Source organism: Pteropus vampyrus, unplaced genomic scaffold (genome assembly GCF_000151845.1).
Source record: "Pteropus vampyrus isolate Shadow unplaced genomic scaffold, Pvam_2.0 Scaffold16, whole genome shotgun sequence".
Lineage (NCBI taxonomy): Eukaryota > Metazoa > Chordata > Mammalia > Chiroptera > Pteropodidae > Pteropus > Pteropus vampyrus.
Window position 1 is genome coordinate 10,526,782 of NW_011888797.1, and position 17,496 is coordinate 10,544,277.

Sequence of the window (17,496 nt, forward strand, 5' to 3'; positions counted from 1 at the left end):
GGGGGGGAGGGGGGAGGACCGCCATGACCGGCTCCGCCCAATCCAGACTGAGGCTGGGGGCGGGACCGTACCCAGTGCTGTGTGTCGGGGGAGCGCGCTCCTGAACAAAATGAGGCTTCTTTTCAGAAAGGCGAAGGGGAGAAACAGAGGTTTAGTGGGAAACCCCCAGCAGAGAAAACAGCAGGTTCAAAGGCCCACGTGCGTGGCTGGGTGAAGGGCCTGTTCAGCCTGACCGGAAGCGGGCAGTAAGATTAGTTAAACAGATGAGGACTCGACCAGCTGCGTACCCACCAAGGCCCCTCCGGCTGCTGCAGAGAGAGTGACGGGCTCACAGTGGAGGCAGGGAGGCCAGCTAGGAGGCTGCTGCCGTGGAGAGTGGCGTGGCTTAGGCCACAGGAGGAATGGCGTCCATGGAGAGGATCAGGCAGATTCGAGCCAGGCTTCAAGGTGAAGTCAATAGGACAAACATGCTGCAGCATCAGATGTGGGAGTGAGGGGACAGCTCAGGAAAGACCACCTAAGGCGTTGGCTTGAGCAGCTGAGCGGCGCCACTCACACGGGAAGCAGGAGTGTTGGGGTGCCGCCCGGGGAGGGGGGGGCGGGGGCGTGTCTGGGCTGGATATGTAGCAGAGAGTCATCAACATATGGATGGTATTTGAAGCCCTGGGACTTTGGAGAGTGCCTCCAGTAGAGAATCAATGAGTGGACATTCCCGTGCAGCTGCGCCTTCCGCCAGCCATTACCCGAGAGAGACGAGGCCCGATGAGGCCGCACAGGAGAGGATCAGCTTCAGAAGCATTGAAGACACAATCTGGAGGGTGTCACAGCCTAACCCGGTGCAGCAGGGAAGGGGAGAAAGGAGTTGAGGGAATCCCCTGGTTGGGGCCTCAGAGGGGATTGGGCGATCGATAGGGGTCAGACACCCACCATCAGCACACCAGGCTCTGCCTCATCTGGACCCGCACAGTGGCCTCCCCCACCGGCAGGTTCTGGCCTCCACCTCACCATGCCCCTGCCACCCTCCCCTTTCCTCTTAGCCCACTCCAAGCTTCTCTGCCTCCCACCTCCCACCCCTAGCTTCCCCAGCACACCCTCTTTGGAGTCTGTTTCTTTTGGACAAGCATATGCTTCCATTGCTGCGTCCGCAACTCTGTCACACCCTCCTCCATCCAGCTGACATTCTTGGGCAGCCCCGTGGGCCAGGCCCTGGCAAGCGAGCCTCTCAACGCTCAGGCCTCTAACGCCTTCCTCCAGCTCGTTGAGGTAGGTGTAGCTAGCTCCATTTCACAGAGGGGGAAACTGAGTCTCTGGAGTTCAGATGAGTGCTCCAAGGCCCAGCGCCTGGCCGCCATACTCCTTCCCCTTGCAGAGTCACCTCAGGAGGTCAGTCCAGCCCTTGGCTCATAGCCAGGCTTGGGACATCTCGTCATCTATTGATGGGCGTTGGGGGGCAGCCAGGCCCGGGGCTAGGGTAAGAGCTGTGGGAGTCTGGCTTTGCCTATGTTAGTCAACATTTGTTGAGCCTCCATTCCCTGGTCCGTACACTGGGCATCAGAATAACCGCAATTATTTCACTGGCATACCACGAAGACCTAATGGCTTAATGCCCACCTCAGTGTGCTTTCATGAGGTTTAAATGGTTAGCTCTGTGTGTGAACATGCTGCTGACACACAGTAGTTGATTTGTCCTTATGTGAGGTCCCATGGACCACTCACCTCTCCCCTCAACGCCACTCCCAAAGCATCCCACAGCAGGCCTGGCACAGCGATAGCTCAGAGACTGACTGAGAAGACAATTGGCAACTGTCGATGGGGCATTGGCGGGGAGACTTCTACCCTCAGGGGTGGTCCTTAGGCCAGAAGGGGCTGGGTAAGGGGGCCCCCAGGGACCCAAAATGGAAGATGCTGGGATCAGAGCTGATAGCAGCAATACCAGAGAAGTGAAGGGACGAGGGCCCTGGAACAAACTCTGGGTATGAGACAGATGAGCAGAATAAAGAAGGGGTTTTTGAGAAGGATTGTTGCGAACCCCAAATGCAATCTAGGTGTTCTTCGAGAGAGCCAAGTAAAGAGTGGCCTTCCTCTTTCGTTGCTTTGATGGTTGGACTGTGCTTTCGGACTGGTATCCAGTGCAAAGACTGACCACGTGAGGCCACATTGTGCCCTAGGTTACACTCCAGCATTTCATCTTCACGTGGGGAAGGAGATAGGAACTTTATAGTTAAGGGACGGCCACATCCGGGCAACTCCCCACACCTGGCTCTCGCCAGTGCGCTGCCCCCAAGGCCCCTGTCCCACCCCAGCATCTCTCGGCTTCCAAGAGACAGAGACTGCGTCTCCTTTAGGCTTCTCCACTGCAGATGCCAGCCAGATGGCACACAGAGCAGGGCTCATGGGTTGACCTTCAGAGTCAGAAACTAGGAAAACCACCTGGGCTGTGGGATTCTGCTGAGCAGCCGAAGAGTGAAGGAAAAATCGTTTTTTTTTTCCCTTAGCTGAAAAAGGCAAAAGGAGGACACACCCCAAGTGTAAACTGACGTTCTGACCACCCCGCCCGTTATCCTCACCCCCTCACCCTCCTTCGGAAGCCGGTTCCATCATCCCTTCCCTCCTCCAGGAGACAAAAGTCTCGCCCTCCCAGCCCCCAGCCCCACCCCACCCCCCACAACCCCCGGCAACTCTCGGGCCCAAGCTATGCCGTCTCCGCTCCTGTTTCCACCCCCCTTTGCAGTACCATTTTCCCCGGGGTGACCAGCCTTCAAGCCCACCCTGCTCCTGCCCAATCACAAAAAAAGCAAAACCATTTCCTCATCCAACACCATTGATAGAACCTTTCTTCTAACCAGTGGGCCTGCCTCCCACCATCTAACTTGAACCCCAAGCCCAGGCCCCACCCCAGTACTTGCAAGGGAAGCTCAAATACTGTAGGTGTAAAGATTTAAAAGTTATAAATCAAGCTAACAAACCATTAGAACATCCTCCTGCCTTGACAAATACACCTTCATAATGACCTGCTACAGATTTGAAGTGTTAATTCTTGGGCTTTTGAAGGTGGGGGCCCAGCCAAAGCAAGCCCCCATTTCCTAGCCCAGGGCATACCCGCTTCTCACCCTCAGCACTATCCCTCAACTTAAGGGGTCTCATGTGCATATAGCTCCCCAACCCGCACATCTAAGCCCTGTCCACGCCTCCCACACACAGCTGCCCCTTGGCCATCTCTCATGCTAGGGGTGCCTACATGGGTGGCACAGTCTGCCCTTTGGAAGACAAACCCTAAAACTAAAAGCAGGCCTAGAACCAACTGGGTAGACAATCCAGGGTCCCAGGTATTTTGAGCAGGATCTAAAAATGGGGAGGCCCTGGGCATGCATGTGTCAGGATTCATCGCCCTCCGAGGAGGAGGGGTCGAAGCAAGCCCTCCATGTGCACGGCTGAGGGCAGGGCCCCTCTTGACCCTGGTCCCATCTGCCTTCTCCCCTTCCCATCTCTGGGGCCTAATCGACATATTGCAAGTCCCGATCTCCATTCTCCCAGGTCATCCATGCTCCCTATGACCTGGGAAGGCTCTCCCCATCCCATATTTTCTGGACTTTGTTCTTCTCATCGTTAAATGAAGAACCTATAACAGATAGCTCAGAAGTGACCAGGATTCTAACAGCAAGAATTGGAAAGCAGGGTCTGATGGACTTGGAACATTTTTACATTATGTCAGAGGCTCAGGACAGTCACAGGCCCGGGGCCTCTTTCAAAGCTGGTCTCCCTCAACTCCCTGCTGGCCTACAGGATGAGATACCCCCCAATGCCCTGCCTGGGCCTCAGGCCTTTGGACCTTGGCCTGAGGGGATGTCTGGAAGAAGCTATCTAGAGGAACAAGCAAAGCTTGGGAGTCAAATGGGGTGGGGTTCCATCCCAGCCTGCTGTTGAGCTGTGCCAGCTCACAGAAATTCCTGTTTCTGATCCTGTTCCCCAAAACGTAAAACAGCTAAAGCACCTACTTCACAGGGTTGCTATGGCAATTCAGTGCAACTTGAATTAGACGATGATAGATAGATGATAGATAGATAGATAGATAGATATAGATAGATAGATAGATGATAGATAGATAGATAGATAGATAGATAGATAGATAGATAGATAGATAGATAGATAGACAGACAGATAGATAGATGCTAGATGGGAGGGACTGGCCCGCCCTCCTGCCAGATTCCTGCTGGCACCGTGGAAGCTGGAGAGCTATAAAACCACCTGCCGAGACCTTCTTGAAGCCGAGGGTCGGTCAGAGGTAGTTTCAGTTCTGCAGATCACTCTTCAGACAGATGCGGAAGGAGGCAATGAGGCAGAGGGTATGATTCTGCTTCTGTGACCATTGCTCCTACCCTAGTAGAGGAACCTTCAGCCGATCACCAGCGTCCACAGGCATCCATTCGGCGGCTGTGGTCCCGGCACCAGCAGCCCGGGACCTCCTAGTGGACCGAGGGGCAGCAGATTCCCAGGTAGCCCAGGTCTGCACTGTCACTTTGAAAGTCAAGTCTAGAAAACACAAGCTCCAGTCCGGGTCTCCAGCCCTCCCAGTAATTCCGTACACCTGTGGGTTTCCTCTCATCAACCCCTGCCCTGCTTAAATTATCCATAGAGAATTCTGTTCTCGGCAACAGAGCCCAGGCCAAAATTTATCAATTCACAGCTATCGTGCCTCCCTGATAGAGGGTGGGTCAGAAATATCGTTTTCAAGAGCAAGAGGCGGAAGGGGGAGATGGCCGAGTTTTCTCTCCTGGGCCGTCACAGATTCCGGCAGCTCTCTAAACAATGGGGGAGGGAAGGTTGCTGGAGGAGTAAGTCAGAAAAAGGGCAGGCAAGGATCTCGAGAGGCCTCCGCTTCCCTGGTCTCCACCCCATCACTGTGTAAGCTCCCTGCCACCCGATCTTGCTTAGTTTGGCAACAAACGAGAGGCCTAAAGGCAGGCTATCTATCAGAGATGCGAGTGATGGCTTTTTTAGCCCCAGAAAGGAAACTGGGGGCAGGGCCTTCAGCTGGGAGGGGAGCTGGGCAGGAATGGGTATGCCAGCCCTGGCACTGAGGAGAGAGGGGAACAGACAGTGTGAGGCAGAGCGGGGGAGGCCTAGGGAAGGTGCATGGGGGCCCAACCCAGGCCAGAGAGGCAACCCCAGACCTCCCCTGGAGGTTGGACCCTGAAGATCAAGTCACTGGACCCTCCAGACAGGAGTAGAGGGGAAAGGAGACAAGCCCTGAGTGAACTACTGCCAAGGGCTCCAGCGCCAGAGACCCCACCGTGCGGGATTCACACATCAGAACATCTTGGAACCCAAGACCAGCATGACGGGGAGGACGGTCCAAGAGCTGGGGGCGTGAGGCAAGAAAGGACAGCTGAGTTCCCCGGGTGGCAAGGTTGGAGAGCAGGGCCGGGGACAGAGACCAGGGGTGACCCAAGGGAGGAGGGACGGGAGCACAGTGAACGTGAGAGCCCAGAACCTTCCCCTCTGACTCAGTTCTGGCACCAGGTCTCCTTTGCAGGTAAAGAGCCAGCCCTCTGAAGGGAGGTCATGAGGGCCGAGCCCTGACCCGTGTGAGAGATGGACAGCAAATGCAGAGGCTGAGAAGCTACAGACTGGGACTCGTAATCCAGGAAAATGGGACAAATTGAGGCCAAGAGAAAGTTCAAACCCAGAGCTCAATTCTCCAACCCCACAATCTAGAAATGTTTAAGGAAAACATCTCAGCTGCTGTAAAATCACGTTATGGACCCTATGGCTAAGGAGCACAATTTGAGGGCGTTCCTAGAAAAAAGAACTAGCAGGCCTCCGTCCTCACAACCATGGAAAGAGTGGCCTCAGGTAGGGCAGGGGGAGGCAGCTGGGCAGGGCGGCCCTGCCCTGAGCCGGGCGGGGGTAGGGGGGACTCTGGCAGCCCCAGCTCCAGGCCTGAGATGACAGGGCTTGTGAGATTCCAGTACCTGCTCGTCTGTCCCCTCCCAGAAACCTGCCACTCTCAGCGGGTCTTTCCAGAAGGTTCCCCTTAGTCCACACAAACTCCCAGGAAGGTGAAAGGGATCAGAAAAGTCCCATGGGCCGAGAGCCACCAGGGTACAGGGACTCTGACCCAGAGTCGGAGCTGCCGAATGCCACCCTGGGACATCACTCACAGGAGACTCGCTCGGTGCCAGGGAGCACACGCCAAGAACCCTTACAGTGATCCAGGCTGAATTCAGGAACTTCCCTGAGAAAGACGGTGGAAGCTGGAAAGCAGGGGTCTGAGGAAGGGCGGGGAGGGTTCTGCCTATCGTGGGGCGAGGAGGCTGGGGGCTAGAGGGGGCTCCAGGCTCCACCTGAGCAAAGGTTTGGCAGTTCAGCCTGAGGTCACTGGGTGAAGACTGAGCTCCATGCCTGTCATGCCTGACCAACTTGCATCTCTTGATCCCTGGGAAGGAGCAAGGCGTGTGTGTGTATGTGTGCGTTTGTGGTGGGGGGAGGTTCATAGCTCTGAAGAAACAAACAGCAGACCTGTTGGGGAGACCCTGGTGGGTGAGGCAGGCAAGGTGGCCCAGGCCAGGCGGCAGGCCAGGCCTAGAGGCTGCCCTGGCCCTGGCCGGGAGGAGGCTCTTGGGTCCCACAGAAACCACCACCTGAGGCAGAGGCAGGAGGACGCAGGCCTGGGGGAAGCACACCGGGCGTCACAGCCCAGGGACTTGCCTCTGAGAACCAACTGAGACCCAATGATGTCCCCAGTGCCGCTCCGGGCACAGGGGCTCATTTTGAGGGCATCTCTGGAGGAAGAGGTTTTGCTGTTGCTAAGGCAAGGCCTGAGCTTCGAGGGAGAACTGAGCTAAGTCCCTGGCCAGCAGCTAGGAGGGGTCACAGAATAATCTTGGAACTGTGAACACCTTCAAACCAGGCCCCTGTGAGCCCAGGCAGACGTCCTGGGAGCGCTCACGAAGCATGAGAGGTGAGCTCACCCCATATGAGAGGCGTGTTTATGAATCTGGACGGGAAGGAAGTGGGCCTGAGCGGGACAAGCTCAAGGTTGGGAGAATGTGGCTGGGGTTGCAGACTTCCTGGAGAAGACAGAGGAACCGGGTCACCTGCAGCTCAGCCCCATGGGCACTGGTTTGCAAGCATTTAGATGGCATGACACAGAACATGTAAGTACTGGGGTCTCCCCTGTACTGGGCCCTGTCCCCTGTCCCAGACGAAACCTCTGATCTGCAGGAGCCACAGTCAGCAAGAAGGTCTTATCCCAAATTTCCCACAGGGAAGACCCAATGGGTGACATTTGTTTTTTTACCGGTAAATATATGTCCTCACCCCAGAGAAGTAGAAGGAGGTATAAAGCACACCTGTCAGGTTTGTGTCATCAACGTTCATGTTAAGGTATCTGGACATATGTGTTTAGGTATTTGTGATGTTTGCTCTTTAAAGCACCAGTGTCCTTGAAATTGAAATCGATTATTTGTGAATAAGGAATTAATTCATAATTCCGATTTACCACTCATACGATAAAAAGATTATGGCATGACAAGCCACAGTTAGCCTAAACTCCGAGAAAGTTATCAGGACATAAGGTTTTGTTTGTTCTTCAAATAAATAAAGCATTTAAGAAGGAAGTCAAGATATATTAAACTTCTGGACAAAGTTTGGGGTAGTTAAGAACATTGAACTAATGACATTCATAAACGGGACCTAAATCAACCAGAAGTCCCCTCGACTGTGAATGTTAAAATTTACTAGATTTATAAATAGAACAATGGTTTTGTGTTGAAATAAAAAAAAAAAAAAAGGTATGGGCCTCTGAATTTGTAACTTTAGTGAATAAAGTTCATTTTGAAACCTGAGTAATAACAGGAGTCTTTCTGTACCTCCCCCCACCACAAGCTGTCTCTGAGGACACTTTCACATTCCCAGTAACTGCCGATTCCCATGTAACTGTGGGGCGGGGCGGGGTGAGGGTGGGGAGGCTGTTGAGGAGCTGGGGGCAGGAAGGCAGGAAAGATGGACTGGCCTAGACCCCCCAGGCTCACGGCGACCTTTGGGCACATCTTTGTTTCCTAAGGAATAATGGGAACCCCCAAGAGGAAAGGTCCATGCTGATGAAAAGCCACAGAGGCCCCCTGGAGCCTGAGCCAGGCTGGGGCACCCTGGCAGCCCCAGCTGCGGGCCTGAGATGACAAGAGCTTGTGAGATTCCAGTACCTGCTCGTCTGTCCCCACCCACATGCACCTGCCCCGTGTCCTCTGCCCTTGGTGCCAGTTCCCAGGAACGTTCCCTCAGGAAGCAGGACGGAGGCAGCTGGGGAAGAGCCAGGAAACAGCGGGGGACCATGGTCCAGGCTGCAGCCACCTTGGGACAGCAGCACCGAGGGTGCTTAAGGGCAGCGTGGAGGGGACAGGAGGCCAGCTGGGGCTCCAGCCCTGGGCCTTTCCAGAAGGTTCTCCTTAGTCCACACGAACTCCCAGGAAGGTGAAAGGGATCAGATAAGTCCCATGGGCTGAGAGCCACCGGGATACAGGGACTCTGACCCAGGGTCGGAGCTGCCGAATGCCACCCTGGGACATCACTCACAGGGGACTCGCTCGGTGCCAGGGAGCACACGCCAAGAACCCTTACAGTGATCCAGGCTGAATCCAGGGACTTCCCTGAGAAAGTCGGTGGAGAGCAGGGGTCTGAGGAAGGGCGGGGAGGGCTCTGCCTATCATGGGCCAAGGAGGCCGGGGGCTAGAGGGGGCTCCAGGCTCCACCTGAGCAAAGGTTTGGCAGTTCAGCCTGAGGTCACTGGGTGAAGACTGAGCTCCATGCCTGCCATGCCTGGCCAACTTGCATCTTTGATCTCTGAGAAGCAGGGGTTCATAGCTGTGGAGAAAAGGGCAGCAGACAGGTTGGGAACTGACATGGGACGAGGTGGGCAGCCTGGAAGTTGGCCCGGCCGTGGCCGGAGACCCGCTGGGTCTCACTTCACCCCAACCCTCCAAAAGCATCCCCGGGAATCAGCGAGACAGCGACGCCCTAATGCCCTTCCGTCTCTGAGGTCTGAACACAGGAATGACAGAGGCCAGGCCCCCAGGAAGTGCAGTAGGGGCCACCGGCAGAGGGCTTTCCAGGTTTTCAGGAGGACAAACCCCTGCCAGGCTCGGGGCTGTGGCCAGTGACCCTCTAGTCTCCGGCTGGCCCGCCCTCTGTGTGGCAGGCACACTTCCTTTTTCCCTGACCATGGGTGGCGGCTGCCCACTCGATGCACCTCATTCCTTAACTCTGAGAGAAAGAGACATGGCACACCGAGCACCAGAAACCGGAGGTGCTGGGCCTCCAACTTCGGGAAGGCACTGATAGTCAACACAGACCTTGTCCCTGTTGTTTTAAATAAGAAATTTATTGCAAATATAGAAATCGATTCTCTCCATACAGGAATCTTCGAGTTGAAGAAAACAATTTCGTGCCATTCAGTTTAAAAGAGGAATTAGGGAGGAAGAGGAGGCAGATGTAGGGAGGAGAAAATAAATGACGTTATCCCCCTAAAAGAAGAAAAGGAGAGGGTTCAGGCCCCCCAGGGGAGGAAAGGTCCACACACAGCTAGGGGTCACAGGTTCAGAGCCCAGAGCTGGGGGCCCGACTCTGCAGGACCCAAACCAGGTGCCAAGACACAGGGCCAGTGCAGAGAGGCTGGCGGCTCCTCGCGGAGGTAGGGAGGGCGGGAGGGAGGGGGCAAGGGCGTGAAAACGGACTCCTCGCCCCTGGCCAGCCCTGTGCCTGTTTGGCGAGGGGCCGGAGAAGGAAGAGGAGACCCAGACCTCCCCACCACACCTCATTCCACATCCTCCCCGCTCCTTCCTGCTCAGCGTCCGTGAGGGGCCTGTCATGGGGGACTTCGAGGCAGGCCTGAGAGTCTCACGAGTGTAAATACTGGTTCTTTCTTGAAGGTGGGAGGCTATAGAGTCGAGATGGGCGAGAAGCGTGGCAGCTTCTGGCCACGGAGCAGAGAGGCAAACAGCATTGGGATCGGACAAGCCCCTACCTCCACACTGGCCTCGTGGGCAAACTTCAGCCCTGCTCCTTATGCCTGCATGGGCGTCAGACACCCCCAGGGCTTCCCCACGCCTTGCCCACCATCCACCCCCCAGGAAAGAGGGTTCTGCTTCGCCACGAACGGAGTGTGATGCTGCTAAGTGGGAGGTCTCCTCGGAGGGTTGAGGCAGAGTGGCGGGGGTGACCGAGGAGGTACTTCTGGACATACGGCCACCCCAACCCCATTCTCCCTCCACACTCTTTCTCACACGGCCAGGGGGCTAGTCCTCTGGCTCAGGTCATTCAGGTCACCTCCTCTTCTGAGAGGCACCCCAGCTCCTCCCTCCTCCAGCACCCCATTTTAATTCTCTGCACAGTGACCGTCACCAGGGATCTTTTTGGGCTCTCCCTTCACTGCATGTAAACTGCATGTAAACCCTTTATAAGCTGGGACCTGTCTTGCCCCCCTTACCTGGCCCCTTTCCTGGCCTCAATCTGTCCTTAACTGATTTGGAGACCCTAGAAAATTTCCTTCCTTCCCTTCCCTCCGCTTCCGTTCCTCCTTCTTAAATTCCCAGGAGAGGGGACAGGCAAGCGACTTCCAGTTGGGAACACTGGAGGCCCTTGGCCAGGCCCAGCCTTTTGTCTGCCTCTCCAGGGCCATCCGGGCCTACTCTTCCCAAATGGCTCTTTCCGCCCCCATCCATCCGCAGACAGCTGCTTCCTCGGCCTGGACACAGGCAGCCCCTCCAGTCGTCCTGTGCTGTCCCCTAGAAGGGGTGCTGAGACAAGGGGCCTTCTGTAGGCAGAGAGAGGCCCCCCCTGCAGCAGGGAGAAGTAAACCCGGGACCCATGAGGAGGTGTCTGCACCAGACTTCCCACCAGACCTCCGCTTTTTGCTTCTGGAAGGTCATTAGCTCCAACAGAGGGTTAGCAACACCTGCCATTCCCTCTAGAAGGGAGTGGACCCATTGGTGCCACCTGGTTCCAGGGAGAGGAACCCAGGAATTTCCTCTGGAGATTTTCTGACAGGAACAGCAAGCCCAGGCGTGACCCAAAGCTGGGAGGCCTGTGACAGGGTGCAGCACACATCTCTAGCCAGCTTGTCCCCCAATCCACCAGTCCCTTCTCTCCCAGCTGCCTGCCCTCCGGTCCTGCCCAGGCCACGGCCCGACTCCACTGTGTCCATCACCATTACAAACATGGGCCCCTGGCCAGCCAGACTCCTAGACATAAACGCTCATTTGTCTTTTGTGAATATTTTGTTCTCCCCTGGTGAAGAATTATCCCGAATAGGACACAGGACACAGGTGCAGGAAAGCCCCCAGACCGGGCTACGATGCAGCAGTCCCCTCCTCCCCAGAGCAAGGGGCCGGGCTTGGCTGGGGGTTCCAGGGGCCAGAGGTTCAGAAACAATTCTGCCCCAAAGACCGGTGTGACCTGGGTCGTGAAGTTGGTTCACACCCTGGAGTGGCAAGACCCTCACTGTTACGATGGGGACCTATCCTTCAAGCCCCCTGAAATGGGCCGGTCTGAGGTTTGTATAAGTCATCTTCAACCAGGAATGATGGCAGAATGGGAAGGTGGGACGCCCACTCCTGCTGCTAGAACCTTCCCTGTGGGCAGCTCCAACTCCAGTGAGGCCAGGCCAACCTCGGCCCCTGTTCCTCCCAGGGGCTCCTCCCTCAGGGCCCCAAGCCTCCCTACAGAGCTGTCCGTGAAGCCCCAAGCTCTTGGCCTGCTGTACTCAGCAGTGTGACTGACCCCCTGCGCCCTACCCGGTAGCCAACTCATCAGGCCCCTCCCTCTTGGGGAGCCCCAACTTCTTCATCTGCAAAATGGGAGCAAGTGGAACAAGGGAGAAGCCCTTCCCTTTCCCGGGGCTGCCCTTCCCTGGCAGGGAGGAAGGGAAGGGGCGAGGACGAGGACAGATGGGAAGGAACTGGGGACGTGAGAGACAGAGGAAGGAGGGCAGGTGGCACTTGGGGGCCCAAAGTCCAGAAAGACAGGAAGCGGGTATGGGACGGGGGCTGTGTTTGGTGGCACCTGTTTTGGGTCTTTTGCAGAGCCGGCCCCTCCCCGGGTGTCAAGAGCTGCTTGTCAGATCACGACAGAGGGGATGTGAGAAAAGGGGGGGCGGCGGAGAGGGGGGCAGGGGAGTCTGGACAAACCGGCACATACACGACAGATGTTTGCTCAGAAAAATACAGGAAAATCGTCATGCAAATATAACAGGGAGTCTGCTTGCTCACACCGCTGGCTTCTCCGCCTGCTCTGCTCGCTTCCTCAGTTTTGCCAATCCGGTGTGAGGAGGGGTTGGGGCAGGTTTGGGGAATTGGGAGAGGTCTGCTCTGCATATCCATGCGGGCCCCCTCCCCTCCACTCCCCAGGAGAACAGTCCTTTCTTTGCAAATGTCACCCCCAAAAGTGAGCCCCAAGTTCGGTCAGTCCCCCAAGTGGGTATGAGAGAGGCGCTCACTTGAGCCCTGAGGCTCCCTGGCCCTCCACTGTCCTTCCTCAAACGCTCCCCACCCACCCCTGGCAGGAAGATCACTGAAGCCCCCCACCCACGGGGTGGCACCAGTTTTCCCAGGCAGACCCCTACACACAGTACAGGCCTCGGTCCCACCCCAGTGTCCACCCTCGCCCCATAGTCACAATCCCCAAATCTCAAGAAACCTAACTGGGTGACCGGACAGAGGTCGGGGGTCTCTGGCAGAGGTGCGGGGAGGCTGAGTGGGCTGCTCCCCATCCTGAGGTGCGTGCAGAGCCAAGGGGCGCATTGGCAGGTGGGCAAAGCTAGAGTTGTCCCCACCCCCACTGGCCCACCTCCCAACCAAAGGTGAAGGAACGACTGACTCCGGCCCCTCAGCACGCGGACAGTGTTCAAGACGCCACAGTCTCAGGACCCCAGACCTGCCCCCAGAGCTGGCCTCGAGGAGCCCCTAGTTTGTGAGCAAGGCAGCTGCCCCCTGTCCCTGCCCTCCCTCACCGCCCTCTGACGCTTACACTGGGAGAACCCCTAGGAGCCCAACGGTCCTAACTGCCAGGCTCTGGGTTGCCATGGTGACAGAGGCTGGCCAGGGACAGGGAGGGGCCCCATGAACCCAGCCTGTTCCCCCCAAGCGGGGGCGGGGGTGCTCACTGTTTGTGCTTTGTTCGATGTTGGGTGGGGGTCAGCAAGAGGGAAGTGGACATTTCCATATTTGCATGGAAATATGGGAGCCCCTTGGGCCTGGAGTAGGGCAGGGAAGGGCAGCCAAGAGGGGCTGGGTGAGAAAGCCTGGGACAGCCCTCCTTCCTCTGGGCAGGCTGAGATGCTGCCCAGAGATCCCACGGTGGGGTTAGGCAGGTAGGAGGCCAGGATGTGAGGACACAGGCAGGAAGGCCCCATTACACCCCGCCTCTGTGCAGCCCCCAGGCATCACAGTTCACTGCTGCCCTCCTGGGGTGCGTAGGGGTCTTGGAGGCCCGGATCGCTGGGGGCCTACGTCTGAGAGGTGATGGGAACTGGCCCACTATCGCTTCTCAGACCCCACAGGCAGCTCCCAGGCTGCTTGGAAGACACTTGAAGGGGCTGGTGGAATGACCCCATGCCTCTGCTCCTTTCCTGTCAGCAGGACCTCCCGCCTCCCCTGGGTGCTGGCATGGGGACCAAGGGCCCCCAGCATGATGAATCCCAGCTCCACGCTCTGGGGGCACGGCGATGGGGCTTCCCGGAAAGGAAAAGTACCTGCCCGATTCTCAAGTTCCTCTGCCGCCAGAGACCACAGCTGGAAGGGGGCGGTGGGTAGACGGAGGGGCGGGGCCCAGGGAAGCCACTAGGGGTCGGGGATAGCACTGGGCTGGGAAGTTGGGAGACTGACTCTAACCTGCCTCATGCCCCCGGGGTAATCACTTCCTTTCCCTGGGCCTCAGTTTCCCCGTCCGTAAAGGAAGGAAACAACGCCCAATGTCTACCTGGTGCTAAATCTCCAGGTGACCTGTCCGTCAACGGGGGACCTCTCCCTGCCCCACAGTGGCCGCAGTCCATCTCTGCCCCCGGCTCCTTTGCTCCCAAACCTGTCCCTAGTCCCAGAGCCCCAGGCCCCACCCTCGTCTGGCTACCTCGCCTGCCTCCCAGAGCACCCGGCCCCGCACACCCCAGCAGAGTCCCTGGGCAGCACAGTAAAGACGCCTGGTTTCGGTATCAGTGTGTAAACTTTAAGGAGAACGTGTCTTTGTTTTCCTGTCCGTTATTGTCGGGTGGTGGTTGTTCACAGTCAGGTGGTGGTCAGGTGTGTGCGTGGGTGCGTGCGTGTGGGTGTGCGTGTGCGTCCACTCCTCGGCCTCGGCCCCCCGCGGGCCCCTGCCCGGCCTCCCGGGCCCTTTCCCCACGTGCCCCCCGCCTTCCCCCTCCAACCTCACCGGGGAGGAGAGAGAGGGTCACAGCTTCTGCTGGGCCGAGACCCCCTTCCAGTAATCGAGGATGTCGTGCAGGTCCTCGTCCTTGGCGAACTGGACCTTCTTGCGCAGGGCGTGGCCGGCGGCCATGTACACCTCCTCCCGGTGGTGCTTCTTGTAGGGCCGGAAGCGCTCCCAGATCTTGTGCGTGCTCTCCGAGGAGTACTCAGGGCTGGAGGAGTACCCTGAGTAGTAGTGTCTTGGGGAGAGCTGCGAGTAGGTGGAGTCCCGCTTGGAGCGGGTCAGCGGCTTGAGGAAGGACACGCGCTGGCTCAGGCTGTCGGCGCCCTCCTCGTAGTACAGGGCCGGGAAGCTGTGCCGGTGCTCGCTGCAGTGGTAGGCGGGCTTCACCTCCAAGTGGTGCACGCCGCCCCCACCGCCCCCGCCGCTGCCCGCAGGCACCAGTGGGAGCCGGTCCAGGGGGCTGTTGAGAGGGCTGCCCTTCTCGATGTACTTGGAGTCGCCTTTGGCCAGCCCTGCGGAAGCCGGGTGGTCAGGCACATCCAGGCTGAAGACCTTGGCGCTCTTGATGGAGCCGCTGGACGAGACACTGCAGGTCTTGCGGGCCACGGCGGCATCGGCACTCAGCTGGCGCTGTAGCGGGTGGTGAGAGCTCTCCTTGTAGGGGGGTGAGAGGAAGCTGGGCCGCTCCAGAGCCCCAGGGGCGGTGGCTGAGGAGGTGGTGGTGGCCGCAGGGAGGGTCTGGCACTCGAAGGCCAGCTCGGAGTCCCCGCCACCGCCGCTACCTCCCAGGAAGGAGGCCGAGTCCAGCTTGAGGGCATCGATGCAGTTGTTAATGATCTGGTTGACCTTGTCCACCTCCTTGGCAATGGTGGAGATTTCAGCAGCCGAGCCCTGGCCATTCTCCAGGTCCGGGAGGTCATCCTCAGGCCGGGCCAGGCCATCCCCGCCCGTGCCCGTGCGCACCTCGATGTAGTTGCCCTTGGTGGCCACCTTGGGCGTGTCCAGCCCGGCCTCCAGCCCCTTGGAGGTGGGCAGCTTCTCCCCAATCATGGAGGGGATGGAGGACATGCGGGACACGGGCAGCACGGGGGGCTCGCCTAGCTTCTGGGCGGCGTGGACCACGGAGCCGGCGTCCACGTCGGCGCCATAGCGCATCTCCAGGATGGTTTTCTTGACCTTGACGGACTTCTGCTTCTCCTCCTGCATGCGTCGCTTGCGCAAGCAGTAGTAGACAGCTCCCAGCACGATGACCATGCCGAAGAGGCAGCCCAGGATGGTCATGATGTAGTGGGTGGTGGTGGAGGTGCTGGGCGCCAGGTCGCCCGGGACGGGGTCCCGCGTGGTGAAGGCCAGGCAGGTGTGGTTGAAGCGGCGGCTGTTACGCAGCGAGGTCACGCAAAAGGTGTACTCGGTGTGCGCCCGCAGCTTGTCGAGCGTGACGATCTCCTTCTTGTTCTTGAGCGTCATGACGTCGGAGAAGTAGCTGTTGTTGTACTGAACCAGGACGTACATCTTGCTGTAGGGGTGTGGGATGATGACCACCAGGGTGGCCGAGGTGAAGGTGACGTGATGCAGCTTGATGGCGGGCCCCGCGGACGCATCCGTGGTGGACGAGGCCGGCGGCTCCACCGAGAGGATGTCGTCGGGGTTGAAGCCCGAGTTCTCGTCGGGCTCCCGCTGGGCGTAGGTGGAGTAGGGCGTCGTGGGGTGGCTGGCGGGCCGGGCGGGCAGGGAGCCGTTGCGGCACTTGGCCTGGAGCACGGTGATGGCGTTGAGGCTGTGGTAGGGCCGGGGCACCAGCAGCGGGTAGCCGGCAAACTCGCGCGGTGACTCGCACTGCAGGCGGTCGTAGTTCTTGGTGACGTTGTTGAAGACCACGAGCCAGGCGAGGAAGCCGAAGAGGTCGCACTCACAGTTGAAGGGGTTGCCGGCCAGCTCGCACACCATGAGGCTGGCCAGGCTGGCGAAGGTGGCGCCATCCAAGCGGCTGAGGCGGTTGGAGGACAGGTCGATGCTGATGAGGCTCGGGCACTCGGAGAAGGCGGCGGGCGTCACCAGCTCGATGAGGTTGTGCTGCACGAAGAGGAACTGCAGCCGGCCCATGCCGCGCAGCATGCCCTCCGTCAGGTTGCTCAGCTTGTTGTAGCCCAGCTGCAGCACCTGCAGGCTCGACTGGCCCAGGAAGGCGCCGTCCTCAATGTAGGAGATCTCGTTCTTGGTGAGGTTGAGGTCGGTGAGGTTCCCGAAGCGGTTGAGCGAGGAGTAGAGCACGGCCTTCAGCTTGTTCTCGTTGAGCCGCAGGTCGTGCACCGTGCTGTTGATGTGCTGCGGGATGGTCTCGTAGGGCGGCTGGTTCTGGCTGCAGATGGCCAGCCACACATAGCCCTTGTCGCCCTCGATGAGCCAGCAGTCGGCGCGCACGGCGCCCGGCCGGCACACGCACAGCAGCGCGGCCGCGCACAGCCCCAGGCGCAGCATGGCGCCGGCCGCAGCCCCCTCGCCGGCCGGGCTCGGGGTGAGTGGTGGAGGGGGCCTAGTGGTCGGAGGCTGGGGCTGGCAGCACAGTCCTCCCTGGGGCCGCCACCATCTTGGGGGCGACCCCCAGCACAGGGGCCCCAGGTGATACAGGCACGGCCAGTGCCAACGGCTGGGGGCCTTCCGGCTGGGCACTGGGGCCAAGCTGGGGCCAGGGGGACTTCGGGCCCCGCAGCCTGCTCCCCACGTTGCTCTTCTCCCGCTGGGAAGGTGCACAGGCTCCCGGGGCTTGACTTCCTCTCCCTCCTCCTCCTCCTCCTCCGCCTCTCCTTCCTCCTTGGGTTCTGGGCTCAGAACTTCAGACGATTCCCACGGAAGGCTGGAGAGTGGAGCTCTGAGGGGGGAGCAAGTGAGACAGGGGCAGGAAGGAAGAGACCCATCTGTCACCTGGTTCCTGAAAGGCAGCACCGAGAAGGGGCGACAGATCAGTGTGAAGGCTTGCGGCAGCCCCTCCCCCTGAAGTCCAGCACGGGCCCCCAGTCCCTTCTCCATCCCCTCCCGTCAGGGGGGCCTCTGCACCAGCAGCACTCTGGGGTCCCTGTT

The 17,496-nt window shown here is 58.8% G+C and overlaps 1 protein-coding gene across 1 annotated transcript; it reads right to left on the reverse strand.

Annotated features, from left to right (window-relative positions):
- Positions 1-14,436: 14,436 nt before the first annotated feature.
- Positions 14,437-16,896, reverse strand: ELFN2 (extracellular leucine rich repeat and fibronectin type III domain containing 2). Its single transcript, XM_011387522.1, has one exon. The coding sequence runs from the start codon at positions 16,894-16,896 to the stop codon at positions 14,437-14,439; it is 2,460 nt and encodes an 819-aa protein (XP_011385824.1).
- Positions 16,897-17,496: the final 600 nt, after the last annotated feature.